The sequence below is a fragment of the Canis lupus genome, chromosome 33 (genome assembly GCF_048164855.1).
Source record: "Canis lupus baileyi chromosome 33, mCanLup2.hap1, whole genome shotgun sequence".
NCBI classification, from domain to species: domain Eukaryota; kingdom Metazoa; phylum Chordata; class Mammalia; order Carnivora; family Canidae; genus Canis; species Canis lupus.
The window spans coordinates 23,421,527-23,439,921 of NC_132870.1; the positions used below are offsets into that span (position 1 = coordinate 23,421,527).

The 18,395-nt window shown below is 35.1% G+C and overlaps 1 protein-coding gene across 5 annotated transcripts in view; it reads left to right on the top strand.

The window, feature by feature from the left end:
- BANK1 (B cell scaffold protein with ankyrin repeats 1) overlaps positions 1–18,395 on the top strand; it is a 287,136-nt gene that overhangs the window by 21,617 nt on the left and 247,124 nt on the right. For all 5 annotated transcript variants that reach the window (XM_072810740.1, XM_072810741.1, XM_072810738.1 and 2 more), the window contains exon 2: positions 10,882–11,280. In XM_072810740.1, the coding sequence (XP_072666841.1) occupies positions 10,902–11,280 (379 nt within the window). In that variant the 5' untranslated portion in view covers positions 10,882–10,901. The remainder of the gene's footprint in view (positions 1–10,881; positions 11,281–18,395) is intronic.

Sequence of the window (18,395 nt, forward strand, 5' to 3'; positions counted from 1 at the left end):
TTGAGCATCTTTTCATGTGTCTATTGGCCATCAATATGTATTCTTGATATTTTCTTAATTAGTAACCTCATTTGTATATTTTAACTTTGAAATGAGCATATCCTTTCCTGCTCTTTCTTCTTTTACTGATAGTAGATTTATTGTTTGGGTAGACAATTAAGAGACTCAACTCAAAGTTCTGTCAAACTGGGAGAAATTCTTCTCACTGTTCTCTTTCAGGGATAGCTATGGATGGGCTATGATGCAGTAACCACTCATTCTGGGCTGTTGCCAGTATGTTTTCAGACCCATTCAAACTGCTGTCATGCTTCTTTTTTCCTTTCACAAGTTAAATAAGTCTCCATGAGGCTATAGTTATGTATTGAGGGAAAGGTGTTAAAACAATAGGATCTGTTGTCACAGAAGATTTAGCCACATGCTCATGGAACTTAACCCATACAGACCTACATGGGGCTGGTTGTGTATTTATCATTTCGGTTTCCTAATAGAATATGGTTACTCACAATCAAATGTATATTTTGGTAAAGAATCATTGGAAGAATAAAACATGGTCTCTCTCCAAAACTTTAGGGGTATGAATTATGGATTTTTTATAGTTATCAGAAGCATGAAATAATATTATTATAAAGTCCAAATGACAGGGAAGACTGCACTGCAGCCAAGCCTTATAGCAGAACTCTTTCTTAATCTCGCCCCACTTAGAGCTGGTATAGTTATTGGTTAACTGGTAAGTGGTCGGGATACTGACCCAGGTATATATGCTTCCTTCAGGATACAAAAAGACCTGTCCAGTGGTAAAATTCAGTAACTTATTTTTCAATATTTAGGGGTGTCTTGATATGCCTTAAACCATTGGGTGTACAGAAGTTTGCAATATTTAAGGACACTGAACTTCAGCATGGTGATAAACCTCACACTCTGGTACATAAGTGTCATATATTAAATCTTCTAGGGGATTTGCTCTTTGTGAGCAAGTTTAATTAAAATAATATCATCAATTATACATTACATATGTATTACAATATGCCTTATGGTATATCAATATTTCTGCAGACTATATTATGACAGAAAGCATAGCCTTGAGGTAAGTCAATGACAGGTGCTCCTGTCCCTGCCAGGTGAATGCAAACTGGTTATTATCTTTATTGATTGCCGTTACAAGGAAAGTATTTACCAGGTCAATGTCTGTAAATAATTTCTGTAAGCTGGTTAATTTGCCCCAATAAAGATATGTGTAGAACAGCAGTTGATATCAACACCTAGTAATGTTGATGAAAATTGACAGTTTGTACCAGTAAGCTGATGAGTTGAGTGAAGATGTGAAGATATAACCACTATTACATCTTTCAAATCTTTCTTGGTGGTGCCAATCCTTACAATTATCCCAGGAATATAGTATTTGTTTTAATTTATGCTTTTGGTAGTGGGTGGTGGGTGGATGAAGCTGAACAATTCTAGATATTTATATATTCCCTTTCCTACCATAATATCTTCATTCCCTGTAAGAATTCTGCCCTTTGCTATGTATGTATATTTCCACTATATATTGCCCAGGATATCTTTATGGACCCATTGGAACTATTATTAAATATGCCCAAGGCAAGATGTCATTTGTCATTACACCAGGTTTCCATAAGTTCCCATTCTTACCCTGATGCCATTTTAGGTCTTCAGGAATTTGTGTCCATGGAAATCAATAAATAATAAGGACTAGGAGATATGGGTATACCTTTTTCCCAGTGCACATGGCTGCAGGTCTTTGGGGAAATGCTTAAAGGAAGATTCATTGTATGCATGTTTAGAAGGAAAGAAGAATCCTTTCTCAAGGGATTTGGCCTTCCCTCAGTCAAAGGGTTCTGAGTCTGTAAACCAAATAGGAGGCTGTGAATCTTCACTTACCACAGCTTAAGTCATTTTTTGTACCCAAATTTAGAATTGTTTTGTTTATAAAGGTAAAACTGAAGCTTCATCTACTATACGTATAGTTTATTTATAAGGACTTTCAGATCAGTTACCTCAACAGATCCTTGCGGTGAAAAATATGTGGATTACTTAATTGCCTCTAATGATTAAGTGCTGTCATTAATTCTCTACCAATCCAGACTTCATTATTCCTCATTGACATGAAAAAGTTCGAGACCCCTGAGTGGCTCAGTGGGATGGACCCCCAAGTCTGGCTCCCTGTTTGGCGGGGAGTCTGCTTCTGCCCCTGCCCCTTCCCCCACGCATGCTCTTTCTCTCACTCACTCTCTGTCTCTAATAAATAAATAAAATATATTTCTTAAAAAGTTCAATTTGAATATCCAATTCTTATTATCATGTCCAGGCTACACAGGATAGATACCACAGAGTTTTTCATGATTGAATTTTTTGATGTTTAGTAAAGAGAATATCAGAATACTCTAGAACAAGGGTTAGAAACCTGTAACCAATAGGCAAAACCCAGGTGGTGACCTATTTGTCTATAGTTTATGAGCTAAGAATAGTTTTTATACTGGTAAAAGGTTATAAAAAAAGAAAAATAAGAAGGAAAAGAGGTGGAGCAGTGGGGTAGAGAGAGAAAGAAAAAGAATATATGTAGCCCCAAAGCCTAAGGTATTTACTGTCTAGCTGTTTAAGAAGAAGTTTGCCTGCCTGCCCCTTTTCTTCATAATGGAAGGCAAGTCTGGCAATGTAATCACATTACTCTATACTGATGGAGTCCAGATTTTAATTATCCATTCTAATAGGCTGCTAGTGCTACCCCAGGCACTTGAGTTCTGAATCTTATAGGAATACAACCATATTGATGGATTCATTCAGGTTTAGTCTTTCTCTTTTGCCATCCTTGGTCTCATACCTCTTAAAATCCATTCCATACATAGTTTCCAGACTAATGCTGATACATATTGGCAAGATTCTGTAATAATTTTTGCATGTGAAATAGTTTTTCTGGAATTCCTTTTACTTATGGGATCTCATGCTAGTTACTGATCTTATGGGCAATCAAGGAGGAGTGTTGGCATAGATGCTGAGGAAATCTGACATTGCTTGTAAGGCATTTGTCTTAGGTAAAATTCTTAAAATGTTTTCTTTTTAATTTTGTTTTTGTTTTTACAAGGGAACACAGGTTCCCTCAGTTAAGAATGATTCAGAGATGCTTGGGAATTTAAAGTTTGGGCAGCCCAGGTGGCTCAGCGGTTTAGCACCGCCTTCAGCCCAGGGCCTGATCCTGGAGACCTGGGATCGAGTCCCACATCAGGCTCCCTGCATGGAACCTGCTTCTCCCTCTGCCCGTGTCTCTGCCCTCGCCCCCATCTCTCATGAATAAATAAATAAAATCTTTAAAAAAAAAAAAGTTCTCAGCCTCATCTCTGTCCCCAGTCTTACTTGAGTCTTATGATTCTACCCTTTCTTAAACTGTCCTCACATTGGTTTAAGAATCTTGGAGGGGTCTCCCTGCTACCGGAGCTCTACCCCTGTCTTTGTTCTTATGCATGCTCTCTAGGACAGTCAGAGAAGCCATTATATATCCTTCGCCCTTCTCCATAATCCCTATTGCCACCGTATTAACTAAATTCCATAGGCATTTGATCTCCTAAAACTTTCCCTTCCATTGACAGTCCATACCAAATTATCCCTGGTGAAACACTGAGTCATTATGTTGCTTCTGCATGCCATAAATTGCCAATCTGTTATTTTCCTTTGGCAAGGGGTTGTTTATACACTCTGCAATTATGAAAGCAACACAATTCCAAAATCCATCTCATAGAATTTATTTCCTGTGGCCACTCCCAGTACCTGTATTTATTAGAATCATGACAGGAAACAGATGTCACTATCAAAGATTTTAACTGAAAACAATTATAAAAGGATTATTTATTAACATGTGCAGGGCTGAAGAACTCAAGCAGGGATAGTTAAGTATTGGAAGACTAATAGCAGGAACCCTTTACTACCCTTGTGAGGGAAGAGGAGGGACAATTGTTGCTAGAGCTTATGAAAACTGGAGCCATGAAAGAAAAGCCACAGAAAAGAGGCCACAAAAGAATGCAGATCCTACCAGAACTAGAAGGGGGAAGTGAGTGAGAGAGCCAGTAATGAACTCTATCATTCCTTTTTCTCACCATCTAGTGTTCTGATGGTGCTTTCCACTGGCATGGGCATGGGAGCCTAGGTGATGTAATCAGTCTGGACAGATCATTAAAAATATCCAAGTCCTAAGGAGATTATTCTTGAGAGTGAATTGAAGAAATGAGAAGCACTTGAGAGTATGTAAGATGATACTATTACCATATTTAATGAATTCTGAAAGTGCTTTTGTTTGGAGCTAGTCAAATTCTCTGAAATCAGAATTCATCTTAAAATTTATAGTATATTGGGGTGCCTGAGTGGCTTAGCCAGTTAAGCATTTGACTCTTGGTTTCAGCTCAGATCATGATCTCAGGATTGTGAGATCAAGCTGAGCCCTGCATTGGGCTTGGTGCTAGGCATGGAGGCTCCTTAAGATTCTCTCTCCCCCTCTCCCTCTGCACCTCTCTCCTCCCTCTCTTAAAAAAATTATAGTATATTATGTTTATTTGATCACAGTATTTTTTCTTAGAGGAATATCAAATAATAGCCTGTCTTATGGTCAGTGTTGTGTTAGATTGAGTAATCTATAGAGTAATGCAATAATAGGAGGGAAAGGTTATGGACTTTGCAGAAATAGGATTCCACAAATTTACACTAAGTAAGTTTTAAATATTTTAAAATCTGTTCATAGATATACAATCTTTTGTGTTTATAATTTTCAAATAAACTATTAACAATTTGTGTCAGAGATTAAAAACTGATAGAAATAGAGGAAATGAACACCTGCAGTTTATATGTGAGGGGTAGAAGGGCTTTGCAAAATAATCCTGTAACAGTACAAACCATGCTTTTTTTTACAAAAAAGAAAAAATTCTCATGCAAGCTTGTTCTGTGACTCATAAAAGCATTTGTTTGCATCTTTAAAGGAAGAAGAAAGAGGAAGGTTTTGCATTTGTATAAAAATAACTTTTCCTGGTTGTTCTTCATTATAGCTGAAAAGCATAATCTTAAAATGATGTGTTGGTGCCTTCCTGTATTTGAAAGGAAGAGCTAAGTTATATATATATATATATATATATATATATATATATATATATATATATAGAGAGAGAGAGAGAGAGAGAGAGAGAGAGATATTTCCCCTGAAGAAAACTGAGAACTGGACATGAGTGCAGGTAGTTGATTTAGAGAATAAGCCCATGAAGCACTAGTGAAAAAATAGGGAATGTGAGACAAGGGGAGAAAAGCTTAATAATGTGTATATTAATAAGTAGAATAACAATAGACAATTACAATTCAGCATCACTGGGGTTCCTCTAATTACTGTATAGAATTAAACCCCAGAATAGTCCTAGTGAAGGAAGAGCTGTTATTTACACATTGATTTCCATCCTGCATTGACTGAGGGTTGCCTTCCAGCCCTCCCTGCCCTAAATCCCCACACCTCTGAGCTGCCAGGCAGATGCACACACTGAGGAAACTCCCTCAGAGCACAGAAAGTGTTCAGGCAGTAGAACAGAGGTTGGAAATGGTCATTGTGCTTAATAGCCTATCACTGAGCTGCAGCTCTTGGGCCAGGAAGATATGGGATGTACATTAGTAGAATCTGCTATACAGATATATAAAGAAAGCACCTGATATTTTTTGCTACTATGAATAAATGAAATTAACCAACTTTCCTGGGGAAGAAACATGAGTTATAGTGTGTTTTACTACATTAATGCCTTTGAAAAAAAGTCCCTAGTTTTGTTTCTTTGTTGTACTAGTTACAGTACAAAGTTAGAGGATAAGACAAGTTTGTTTACATTTACTGTATATTTTGAATAATGATATATTTTGTGTGTGTGTGTGATTCCATCAAGATTAATGTTCATGTTATGACTACTGAGTCCATTATGGCTATAAATAATTTCTTCGTAATTTTCTGCTCTTTTTTTCCTACAATTTGGTCACCAGGTAAAAAAATATAATATTGAAAAGATGCATTATACTGTTTTTCTTCATTATGCACATATATGGATAAAAGATGGGATATTATTCAAAAAGAAGAAAATATGCCATTTAAAACTACATATATGTAATAGGAAGGATCTTGATTCAGGAAGGATTTTGATTCATGACCAGTCACATTTCTTTTGGTAATATGTAGTGTAATCTGCTCTCTGTGTAAAAGCAATTAGTGATATCAATTACTGATACAAATTTCCTTCAAGTTAAAAAAGTTACTATAGTATTTTGTAGGATAAATAAAAGGCATCATTATGGAATCTGAAAGAACATTTTGGAGTATATTTATAAAAATTACATGGCTGTATTCTGTTCTATCATTGTAAAATGATGTCATTTACATTATGTTGCCAGACTGGAAATTTACATTTTAAATAATTTATTTACAGACTTTATTTTATTTAATCTTCAAAAGCAATTTCCTTTTATTTTGACTAAGCTTTTTAGGAATGAAAATTTTGTATTTGTGTATTTCAGATTCATCATTTATTATTTCATTTCACAACCTATAGAAGTCAGAAAATCTTAATGACAATAACTCACATTAAACTGGCAAATAATGATTAAGTTTGATTATTTCAAGTGTGTAAAACAAAGGCTAGTAGGTTTGTCTTGAGAGTCAATAGAGAACTATTGTTGGGGTTATAGTCCAAATCTTACTCAAGGACAAGCTTCTGTTTTGTAAAGAAGAGAAAAATCATGGCTGTGAAAAGTCCTTTTATTAACTTTTGTATTTTGACTCAACATGGTTTCAAAAAGAAAAGATTGGAAGGCAGCATAAGAACCAATTACTGTCTTTGTGGCCCTGACAAGTTACTGAAACTTTTTGAGGCTCAGTATGATCACCTGTAAAATAAGAATAACAAGACAAATGCATATAGTTTTATAAATATTAAATGAAAGAATACATGTTATGTGCTTAGCAACACATATTATTAAATAATAATTGAGAAAGTTAAAGGTTAAAATATTGAAATGATTTTATCCATAGAGAAGAAATGGATGACATTTAATGCTTTTGAAATGTGTCCTGTAGGGGTTATTGACTAACTATAGGTCAAATATAAATTTAAAAGGAACACTTAATTTCAGCCTAAAAGTAAAATGGCCATAGAGTATTGCGAGAGACTACCTGTCTACTCTTTCTTGGGAAGTTTTGAAAGATAGGTTATTATTGTCTCTAGATTTGATATCTTATGGTAGTGTGATACCCAACCACATAACATGGGAATTACTCATTTTGTACTTTAAAGTTTTATTTTATTTTATTTTATTTTATTTTATTTATTATTTTATTTTTAGAGAGAGAGAGTAAGAGGGGGAGAGGAGCAGAAGAAGAGGGACAAACAGATTCCACACTGAGCAGGGAGCCATACCTGGGGTTTAATCTCATGACCCTGAGCCAAAATCAAGTCAGATGCTTAACGCAATGAGCTACCCAGGTGCCCCTCATTCTGTACTTTCAAATATCCTCAAAGCTTGTTCTGTAATTTTATTGATTTAAGTTTTAGAGTTAAGAAGAAAGTTCTGTAAGTTCTTCATAGATAACCATATCTGGAGTATATCATATGTTCTATTTCCTCTTTTTCCTTGGTAGGAAACCAGAGTCCTGGTAAGCTTTCACATACTTTGCATACTTAAGAATAACTCATAGGCTGCTAAATATTGACTAACCTAACTCATATCACTACAAAGAATCTATCTTAATCTTTCAAATAATTCTATAGTGTCCTTTGCTGTTAGAGGTTAAAACTATAGGCTGTAGGATCAGACTGCCTGCATTGGAATCCTAATTCCCGTACCACTTCAGTTTCCCGTCTGTATAATGACATTAATATTTGAACCTATTACATAGGATAATTTTGAGAATAAAGTAAAATGATATATGTAAAACACGTAGAGTCCTAGTTTACTTGAAGCATCTGGTAATTTAATTATTAGTTTTTTCTTTACTGTCCTTATTTTATAACTATAAAGTAGCTTACTCTGGCTGTATATAATAATAGAAGGAAAACTTTCTCTACTGTTCCTCAAACATAAAAATACTGAATTACGGCACCATGTTTGTATTTGTTCAACATGTATTTATTTAGCATCCAGGCTGGGTGAGTTACTACACAGGGAATAACAGAACTACCTTGATGACTCATACACAACTTGTGTATGATTTCCCATATGCTTTCTGCCAGATGTCATTTTCATCCTACACACATAAATAAATTTTAAAAATCTATTGAAAACCTGTTCAAGAAATTGTGGTAGGTATTGTTTAGGAATCAAAAAGTTGAAAGAGAAAGCATCTTTCTTCTTTCTTTTGATACTTTACTTTTTATTGCAGAATAATTTACACACAAAATCTAAGGTACACAGATAATTAAATTTTTATCTGTGTATACTTTATGTGACAGCCATTCCGACCAAGATAAGAACATTTCCAGAATCCTGGCATGTTCTCCCATCCCTGCTTTCATTTAATCCTATGCCCAGATACTCTATCTGCATTAGCATGGATCTTTTTTCTGTTTTTGAACTTCATATAAATACAATCATGAAATATACTTTTTTTTTCTTTCACCTCATATTATGTCTTTGGATTTATCCATGTGGTACTTAACAGTGATTCATTTTCACTGCTGTATAATATACTACAATATGAATACACTATAAAAATTATTTTTGTAAGAACTTTCTTATAATTCATTATAATCTGGGTTTGAAATTGCTCTGAAGAAATCTATGGCTAACTTAATATTTTTCTCCTCCTGGGTGACTTGCTCTTCCTTCCTGAGTAGGTGGAGACATTTTATAATAATCACTAAACCAAACGCAATTTAATCAAAATAGGTTTTCCCTTAACAATTTTTCTTAGAACATGATTGTGCTCCACTGATACATGAAACTGGTTTCTTTTTATTTCATATTTTAAGGACTTCTAAAATTACATTTAAAATATTTTGCTATGTCTTTTGTTCTACTTTAGCTTTTAGGTTGTCTTCATATTGAGTCTTTTCCTTTTTTTAGTCTTTTAGCCAGATATTCATATTTTTACCAATTGCTAGGACTTTGTTCTCTTTTTCTGCATTTACTACGAAAATATTGAGCTTTTCTTTTACTCCAGAAATTAAAATTTTATCTATGTTTAACCTAGTTATTGCTTTTCTAATTTATTTTTTTTTTTTTTTAAATTTTTTTTTTATTTTTTTATTTATTTATGATAGTCACAGAGAGAGAGAGAGAGACATAGGCAGAGGGAGAAGCAGGCTCCATGCACCGGGAGCCCGATGTGGGATTCGATCCCGGGTCTCCAGGATCGCGCCCTGGGCCAAAGGCAGGCGCTAAACCACTGCGCCACCCAGGGATCCCCTGCTTTTCTAATTTATATATTATCAGGGTAATGGTACTGTTTGGCTCAACTTGTCTCCCTATCTCGTATATACTTTTAAATGATATTTTTGAAAAAGTTAAATCAATTTCTTTGAACTCTGATTTTAATCTCTGGTCTTTTTATACTTTATACTATGGGTTTTTTTTCTTCTCTGCTTATTATTTCTACTAGTTTTTGCATGCTGTGTTTTATTTTTATGATCATATTATTACTGTTAATATTATTTGCATAATATCTTCTCACAACAACAATCTAATCTGCTAATCTTTTCATCTTGCTTGTGTTTCTCTTAGCTCTACTTAGGCTTTCTGTTTGCTTAATATAGTGTTGATAAATTATTCGTTAAATTCCCCTCCCTATCCCTATCTTTTTTGCTTTTAATTTTTCCCTTAAAGCTACAATTTGAGTGACAAAATTTGTATTCCATTCAATTTTTTATGACCTGAAAGAAAAGGAGAGGAGATGCAAAGTGTCCTCGGTTGGAGGTCCTGGGTTGTGGCCTCTGAGACCTGTTAAATGTTGTCTGCAAGGCCCCTTCTCTTCTTGCCCACTTGAGTTCCTGTGGGATTTGCCTGGTTTTCCTGGCTCAGCCCAAGTCCTGGCTTGGGGAGAGTCCTGACAGTCTTTCCTACTCCTGCAGACACCCCCTGATCAGTTTCCAGATGGGAAAGGGATTCATAAGCACCCTAGTGGTTATGGTGATGACTGAAGTTTCTTTTTCGGAATTGGTTGTGGGGTCAGAGAGAGGTCTGGGATTAGTGCTGTCCTATCAGAACCTTTGAATTATTTCATCAGCATGATGACATAAGATAGTACCCTTTTTATTTGGTTTCTGCTATTGAATTTTTCTTTTTTAAAATTTTTATTTTGTTAGTATTCTGGGCATAGAAATTCTATCACTTGTTTTTGTGCACTATCTTTACCTGGAAAAAAGATTTGAAAGTTTTTTTTTATGAAAATTCTCTCATGTCTTTACAGAATAATCTGATTCCTTAGGTAGAGCTTATGTATTTACTTTTACCTTCATTTAGTAGAAGGAGAAACAATAGCTTAAAGGGGTTAAATATTGTGATCAAGGTAAATTTTGTGGTTACTGGCACAGCCATGCCTGGTAGCCTAGCTCCTGTAATCCTACAAAATATTCTTTTTATTCTGTCATGAAACTTCTCTGTTCTTTGGGTTGAGCATCTTGGTTCACTCTGGTTCAATGAGTACAGCGTAGACTCACACAAATCATGAACTGTGTTGACCTTAAGGTTTACTTTAATCCTGTATTATTTCATAATGGGGATAACATGAATTATATTATTGGTCTCTGGTATAATAAAAGTAATATATTCTTTAGAGGATACATACACTTTTTGAGATTAATAATATAATTTGCTGTTAGCACTTCAAACATAAGAAAATTAATACATTGTTTTCTTTTTTTCCAGAAAATGCAAAGGATATCATAATGATATATGAAGAAGATGCTGAGGAATGGGCTCTGTACTTGAAAGAAGTTTTTTTACATGTTGTGAAAAGAGAAGCAATCCTATTATATCACTTGGAGAATTACTCTTTTTGGGATTTGGAATTGCTGAGTTTAAACTGTTATAAATGTAAACTTTTGATATTATCAAATGGCCTGCTTAAAAACCTAACTCCAAAGAAATGTCAATTTCTGGAAAAGATACTTCATTCACCAGAAAGTGTGGTTACTCTGCTGTGTGGAGTGAAGAGTTCAGATCAGCTCTACAAATTATTAAATATCGCTGGAGGCAGATGGGAGATATCTACTGAGCAGGAGCCCCAAGATTACATCGCTGTAATCGAGAGTATCGTATTCAGAGGTAGTGTTACCAAATCTTCTTTATATATTTTTCTATAATTAAGACATCTAAAGTGTGTTTGGACCAATGAATATCTGAAGTTAGGATAAAAGAAAATAAAAGCCAACATTATGTTGTATGTATGTTGCACTTTCCTCAAATGCATGAAGGTTCTTAAGTTTTAGCTATGTTCCAATCAGGGCTTATTAGTTGCTCTAAAAAATGGTTTGTAAATATATTCCTTAGGGTAGTCTTGTAAGCTCATATCATACTTGGTAGAAAAAATATGGTATACTATATGTCAGTTTGATTCTAGAGTTTTCAGAAGCTGGTTTCTTACTTAACTGGGAAGGCTTGAGTTAATATCTACCCTAGTACTGTTACCAGTCGGTAGCAGTCTAAGCTTTGAATGTCTGCTTTAGAATGACAAAACTTCTGTTGTGCTGATTATTGTATGGTATCTATTACTACAGTAGGGAATACTGTTATTTTTATTAGTTTTAAATTTAAAGAAAATTTGTTTTAGTCACATAGCTACAAGTTAAAGAGCAGAACATAAGGTTCCTCTACAGTAATTAATTGCAGTTCCATGTAAGAGTCAAAACTCTGAAGCTGTCTATTGTTAGTTTCTCCCTCCTACTGTTCTATTCTAATTCCTCCTGGGTGTGGAAGTGGTGCTGTGTTAGCTGCATTACTGGTTTTCTCAACCTGCATTTAGCCTTTTATTACCAGTATTCTAGCAATAGCTCCCTCTTCTACAGGGCAGAGGTGAGGTTCTGATTTTCTATTGGCCATGTCAAATATTAAGTGTTGCCTCTTCTCCTTGGAGCATATTTCTGGGTTCTTTGACATTCCCTGTCTTCACTGGGATGTGTCACCTGTGGCTCCTTGATGAGATGACTGTGTTCTCTCTTGATGCTCCTACTTGTGGTGGTTAGTGGTTTCTTACTGTTGATATCTACGTTACTCTTCTGTGTCACTTTTGATAGAAATCACTCCGAGATTCCCCCCAGCTGGCTTTTTCTCCCACTCGGCCTACACCAGTCTGTAAAAACACGTGTTTATCTTTTCCTTGTCAAACTCTGGGCATGCAAGCCATTTTCAGTATAGCCAACACTGTCCTACCCTTAGAGTAGCAACATGGCCACAGCCTTTTACCTTTAGTCATTTCCAAACATGGGTCTGCATGAATCCTGTTCTGTAGAACCAAAGAATGTATGTCAATCACAGATATTTTTGCTGGAGGCCCCTGTCATTGTGCTTGAAAATGGTGCCATCTGTCAGTTTTCCCCATGGCGCATGGTGGGACACACAGTGCACCAATGGCTCTTAAAAAAATCCTCTTCCTGTTTTCTAGCATTCTAACCTCTTCAAATTCAGTATGTTTTAAGCCTTGTTTTATAGTTATCTATTGTTGCATGACAAGTTATCCTTAAATTTAGCAAATGGAAACAGCAAATGATAATTCTATTACAGTTTCTACAATTAAGGAATCTAGGAGTTGCTTAGCTGGGAGGTTGTGCATAAGGGTGTCTTGTGAGGTTGCAGTCAAGCTGTCCATAGCTACAGTCATCTGAAGGTCTCACTGTCCACTGGGGGAAAATTTACTTTCAACAGGAGCTTTCATTGTTGGCAAGTTTGTTATTATTTTTTTAGTTGTATCATTGGATGAAAGTCATCTCTTATAGAATCCTGAGGAAAGGCCCTTGGGAGCAACATCTGAAATTTTGCATATTCAAAATTCTTGCGTGTTTGTTTCTTGAAGTATAGCTGGGCTGAGAACCATTTTGCTCTTATTTCTTCTAGCATTGTAGAATATAGGGAATTCTTATTTACCTGGCTGATAAATGATTCTTAATTTATATTTGAAGTCTAGTGACTTTCACTAGAATTTTATTCTAGTGCTGACTCTTCTGAACTATTTTTCCCATGGACATGATTATTTTTGTTTTTGTTTTGTTTTGGTCTTTCCCCCAATATAGAGATTTAAGTGTTCTTTACTTATATCTTTAAATATTCACACTATTTTATCATTATTATTTGCACTATTTTATTATTATTTTCTTTTTCAGGGATTCCTTCTATATGTATGTTGAATTTATTTTGTCTGTGCTGCACTCTATAACTTCTAATTCTTTTTCATTCATCATTAATATATATTTAGCATGCATATATCACTTCAACCCTTGCTACCTTCTTATGCTTTCAGTACTTTCTCTTCCCCTATATTACTTCCAATTTCTCCTTCATTTTTATGGTGCTTTTACTTTCTTCCATTATGCCATTTGGTTGAGCACTGAAAGCTTACAATTTGTCTCCTAATCTTATACTGTTAACCTTGCCTTGACACCTTGCATTTTTGCATTATATAGTTGCTTCAAAAAGGTGGTTGTTCTCATTATATTTGAAAAAGTCGTGGTGAAATATTTGGCCACAATTTTCCGTTTCTTTCAGGGTGGCGTTTTTTTTAGTGTGTATGTCATTGGTTTTCTGCTCCCCTCCTCCCCTGTCCTTTTCTCCTACTCTTGTAGTGTCTTCATATAGATCCAGTGCTGGTCCAGCTTTTTTATTGTGTCACCAAACTGAACGAGTTTGTCTTGGTCTAGCCAAAGGTGATAGCCAAAATCCGAACATGGGATTTTGTTGTTGGTTTTGTTCCATTCCTCTCGCACACAATGAAAGACTTTACTTCTCTGTTTCCACAGATAGAGACTGCTTTCTACAAATCTGTCTTTTCTGTGTAGTTCCTTATTTAGCCTCACTTTCTCCGCTTTCTGAAACTGTACTGCTTCCACAGATGCTTCTACCTGAAACTACTGCATTATGTCTGCAACATAAAAAGGCATGACTCTTGACCTTAAGGAAGGTATTTTTGTTTGCTCTTTTTGAAATCTGCAGCTTCTGGATTATTTCTTCAAGGTTTCTTTTCTCTGTTTTCTCCTGCACACCCTTTTGCTCAATCATCACTGATTTTGGAGCCATTCCATTGATCTGGAGGTCTTAAGATTTCACTGTTTCCTGTTTTCAATACAAAAGGCATTTGCACAATTGTCATTTTCTATGTTTTGGAACGATTTCTAGAAACAAAACGGGGAAAATATTTGCACTAGTTTTCAAATTGGCAGTCCTCAAGTTTCTTATGATCTCTGGGTTTTTAGCACTCTTCAAGTATATTATAGGGTTTGGGTTTTTTTTTTTTTGGATGAAAAAGGAAAATATCACAGTTGGGAATTATGGAAAAAATTACAATAATGTACATGAAGTGCAAGTGATTTTATGCTAATTTTTCTCCCCTGAGACAGAAGAACATTAAAAATTGGTGACAAAATTTTGAGTGATTGTCCACACTCATCATTTCTATTTCCTTGAAGAACTCAAATTTGTTTTGATCACTTAAATTACAGTATCACTGGTAGGTAATATAAAAATATTGAGCAATATCTTCTTGCTGTTTTACTTATTTTGTTTTATGATGAGTCCCCTTGGGTGGCTATGGCAGTGGTGTTCTGCTATATCTTCAAATTATATTTCTGTTGATATTTAGTAGGAGAAAAGCTTACACTTTGGATAACATAGGACTACTTTGAGATACTTAACTCTCATCTTCAGTCCATTCAAGTTTTAGATTCTGATTTCTTGGAATAACTTAGATGCACCTGCTAAATGGAAAATACAACAGAGTTGTGTGGGAAAATACATTTCAAGATGATATATTTGTCTGAACTACAAGCATGCAACCAGAATTTAGTTCTATAAATGATTTTTAAACCATGTATAAAAGAACTTTTATGTGTAGGTTGTGTTCTTTGATAAAATTGGTGTAAATGCTGTAGTTTATGCAATAATAAATTTGTTTTAATAAACAGTTTAAAGGGCAGTCCTGGTGGTTTGGCGGTTTAGTACCGCCTTCAGCCCAGGGCGTGATCTTGGAGACCCGGGATAGATCAAGTCCCACGTCGGGTTCCTTGCATGGAGCCTGCTTCTCCCTCTGCCTGTGCCTCTGCCCTTCTCTCTGTGTCTCTCATGAATAAATAAATAAAATCTTTTAAAAAAATAAACAGTTTAAGTGATCTGCTAAAATATTTTGTTTCATACTGCTATTAGTGTTGAATACATAAAGTCTGGTTTAAAAAAAAATAAGTGAAATAGGGTGAAAGGTGTGGAATTCAATTTTTATTGTCCCTTTTCTTACCTCCTCTCTATCCCATAGAGAAATTATAAAAGAAAAAGGAAACTTATTATTCAGAAACATGATAAGGAGAATAATAAAAATGCCAAAAAGTCATGGAAATAATTAAATGTTCTAATGTAGTCACATAGGAAAGAAAAACCAGAGGAGATTTTTGTAAAACTTAATGAAAAAGAAAGATATTTTATAATTAATCAAGGCTCCAGAGAAGTTTTTAATATTAAAAAAAGATGAAAAAAGATACACTCATGGTTATTCTGAATATTTTATTTCCTTTTAAGGAATTAAGTAAGTTAAATTTCCTGTCTTCTTAATTCCCAAATTGAAAGTAATACAGACCCATCTGTATTTTCCATGTTTCTGTGTGTGGTACAACCACTTTGACCATGTTTCTTCTTTTTTCAGTCTTCTGTTTCTTTTTTTTATTTTTGGATCTTTACTTCATTTTCTCCATCTGTTCTTTCTATATATATAGGTTTCATATAGCATTGTTTATATAGAATAAAATTATCTAATCTCAGATTTGCATAAAATAAACTAATACTTTTGAGTGTTACCATTGTGCACTTTATTGTTTATAAATCTTACCCTTAAAAATGATTAGCAGTTTCTGTGATCATGGCACGTTTATTTGGTCTCTTTCCTCCCTGCTCTTTGTTTTTTATTGTGATATCTTTTGCCTTTGGACTCTTTTAAGCACTGTGGTTTGTTCTAACAGTTGGGTCAGCGCTCTCCAACATTTATCATATTTTCGTATGTGTATGAAAAGATAATATTCATGTTTCCTATTTATTTTGTTACCAAGGGTGAGATGGAAAAGGAAAGAAGCCTCGGTTCTTTTCGCTGCCACAGTAAAGAATTACAGGACAACAAAACGAAAGTAAAACTGAGCAAAGTTTCATTAAAGTGCACTTCAAGGGAGGAGCGAGCCAGTCAAGAGAGACAAGGGTGGGAAACTCTGGGGTGTCGGCTTATATTAATTTTTTCTTTTGGGTGGGTCCTAGGATCACAGCGTTTGAGAGACAGGCCTGGATGGTATCATAATTAGCCAACAAAGCATGTCCTTTTCCAAGAGGTATTCAAAATGTCTGTGTGGGATAGGAAATCGGAGCATTATTTCCATTCTGGAGACAGGCAAAAGACAAGGGGCTGCTTTCTTGCACAAATGTAACAAGCGCTACAAACTTAACTCTTCTCTGAAGGAATACTGTAGTGGCAAAATGACTGCTAGAGGGGTGCAGTGGGGTGGTGCCTGGGTGGTCCTAGATTGGGGCTCTCCCTCAGGATGTCTAAGGTCCATCCTGTCTGTCATGCCTAGTTTCCTGCCTAACAATTTTATATCTCAATATTTCATATTTATCTTGCTTTCTTCACTGTCAAATGGTAGATGTAATAGTGGTGGGAAAGCTGCTCTTTCACGAAGAACTTGAAAATTTTAATTTTCTTATCATATTACCAAACAAGGGATTATTATTTTTAGCTTCATTAAACCTAAAGAAGAAGCCTAAAACTAAGAATAGCAATGTTAGGGGTGCCTGAGTGGCTCAGTGGGTTAAGTGTCCAACTCTTGACTTCGGCTCAGATCATGATCTCAAGATCATGAGATCAAGCCCCATGTGGGGCTCTGCACTCAGCAGGGAGTCTGCTGGAGATTCTCTCCCTCTGCCCCTCCGCCTGCTCCCACTCACTCTCTAATCCCCAAATTCCTAAATACATACATACATACATACATACATACATACATTCTTTAAAAAATAGCAATGTTAACAATGGAGTTTTTGGAGAAACAAAACAGCAACAACACAACAGAAACAAACTATGCAGAGGCATTTGTTTTTCTTTTCTCCTATTTGAGCCACGTACTGCTACAAGAGCTCTGGTTTGCTGGTCAGTGAGGTCACATGGCCTTTCAAATGAAGTCCATCCTTTCTGTGTGGCTTTTAGCTCCCCAAGGGTATAGCTCCAGCATAGGCCATCTCTGTTGTTTTTTTTTTTTTTTTTTTTTTTTTTTTTTTTTTTTTTGCCATCTCTGTTGTTAACATTAATATAAGCACATGCTGTACATGAGGGCAATTACACCACCTCCCACTGAACACGTAGTCTCTCATTCCTGCCTGTACCATTGTTTTTATGCTGCCTTCTTTACCTGGAGTACCCCTTCCCATATTTTCAGTTAAAATCCCAGCCATCCTTCAAGGTCAACTATGAAAAGCTGTTTGTCGATGAATTCATCTCAGATCCTTTCTGCTTGAAAAAATACTTTCCTCATCCCTAACTCTATTAAAATTTTATTATTTACTTAGGGCTCTCAATCCTTTGTAACTATTTTAGACAATTTCTTTTCTTCTCCTTATTTCAGTTTTAAGAATGTAATGATGGTGACTTTCTTTCTAAACATTTCAGCATCCTAAACATCCAGAAAAACAGAAGAGTACAAATTGTGCTTTTTAATTGCAGGTTTGTAAATGTTTATTGGTGCAGTTGGGCTTTTCTCTTTGATAATTTTGAAAAGGTTTACCGCAGTATTCTTGCCAAGAATACATAACCTGAATCTAATCATGATGAAAATATCAGACAAACCCAAACTAAAAGATATTCCACAAAAGAATTTTTTGTACTCTTCAAAAATGCTAAGGTCAAGAAACTAAAAGAAAGGATGAATTATTATCCCAGATTAAAAGAATCTAAAGTTATATGAAAGCTATATACAGTGAATAATCTTGAATTGGATGTTGGACTAGGAAATACAGCCATACAGGAAATTACTGGGATAATTGATGAAATATGATTATTGACTGTATTAGTTAGTAGTGTTGTATGATGTTCAGTTCTCAGATTTTGAAATTATATTGTGATTAGATAAAAGAATATCCTTTTTTAAGGAAATACATATTGAAGATTTTAGGGGTAATGTAGCAGGATGTCAACTGGCATATGTATACAACAC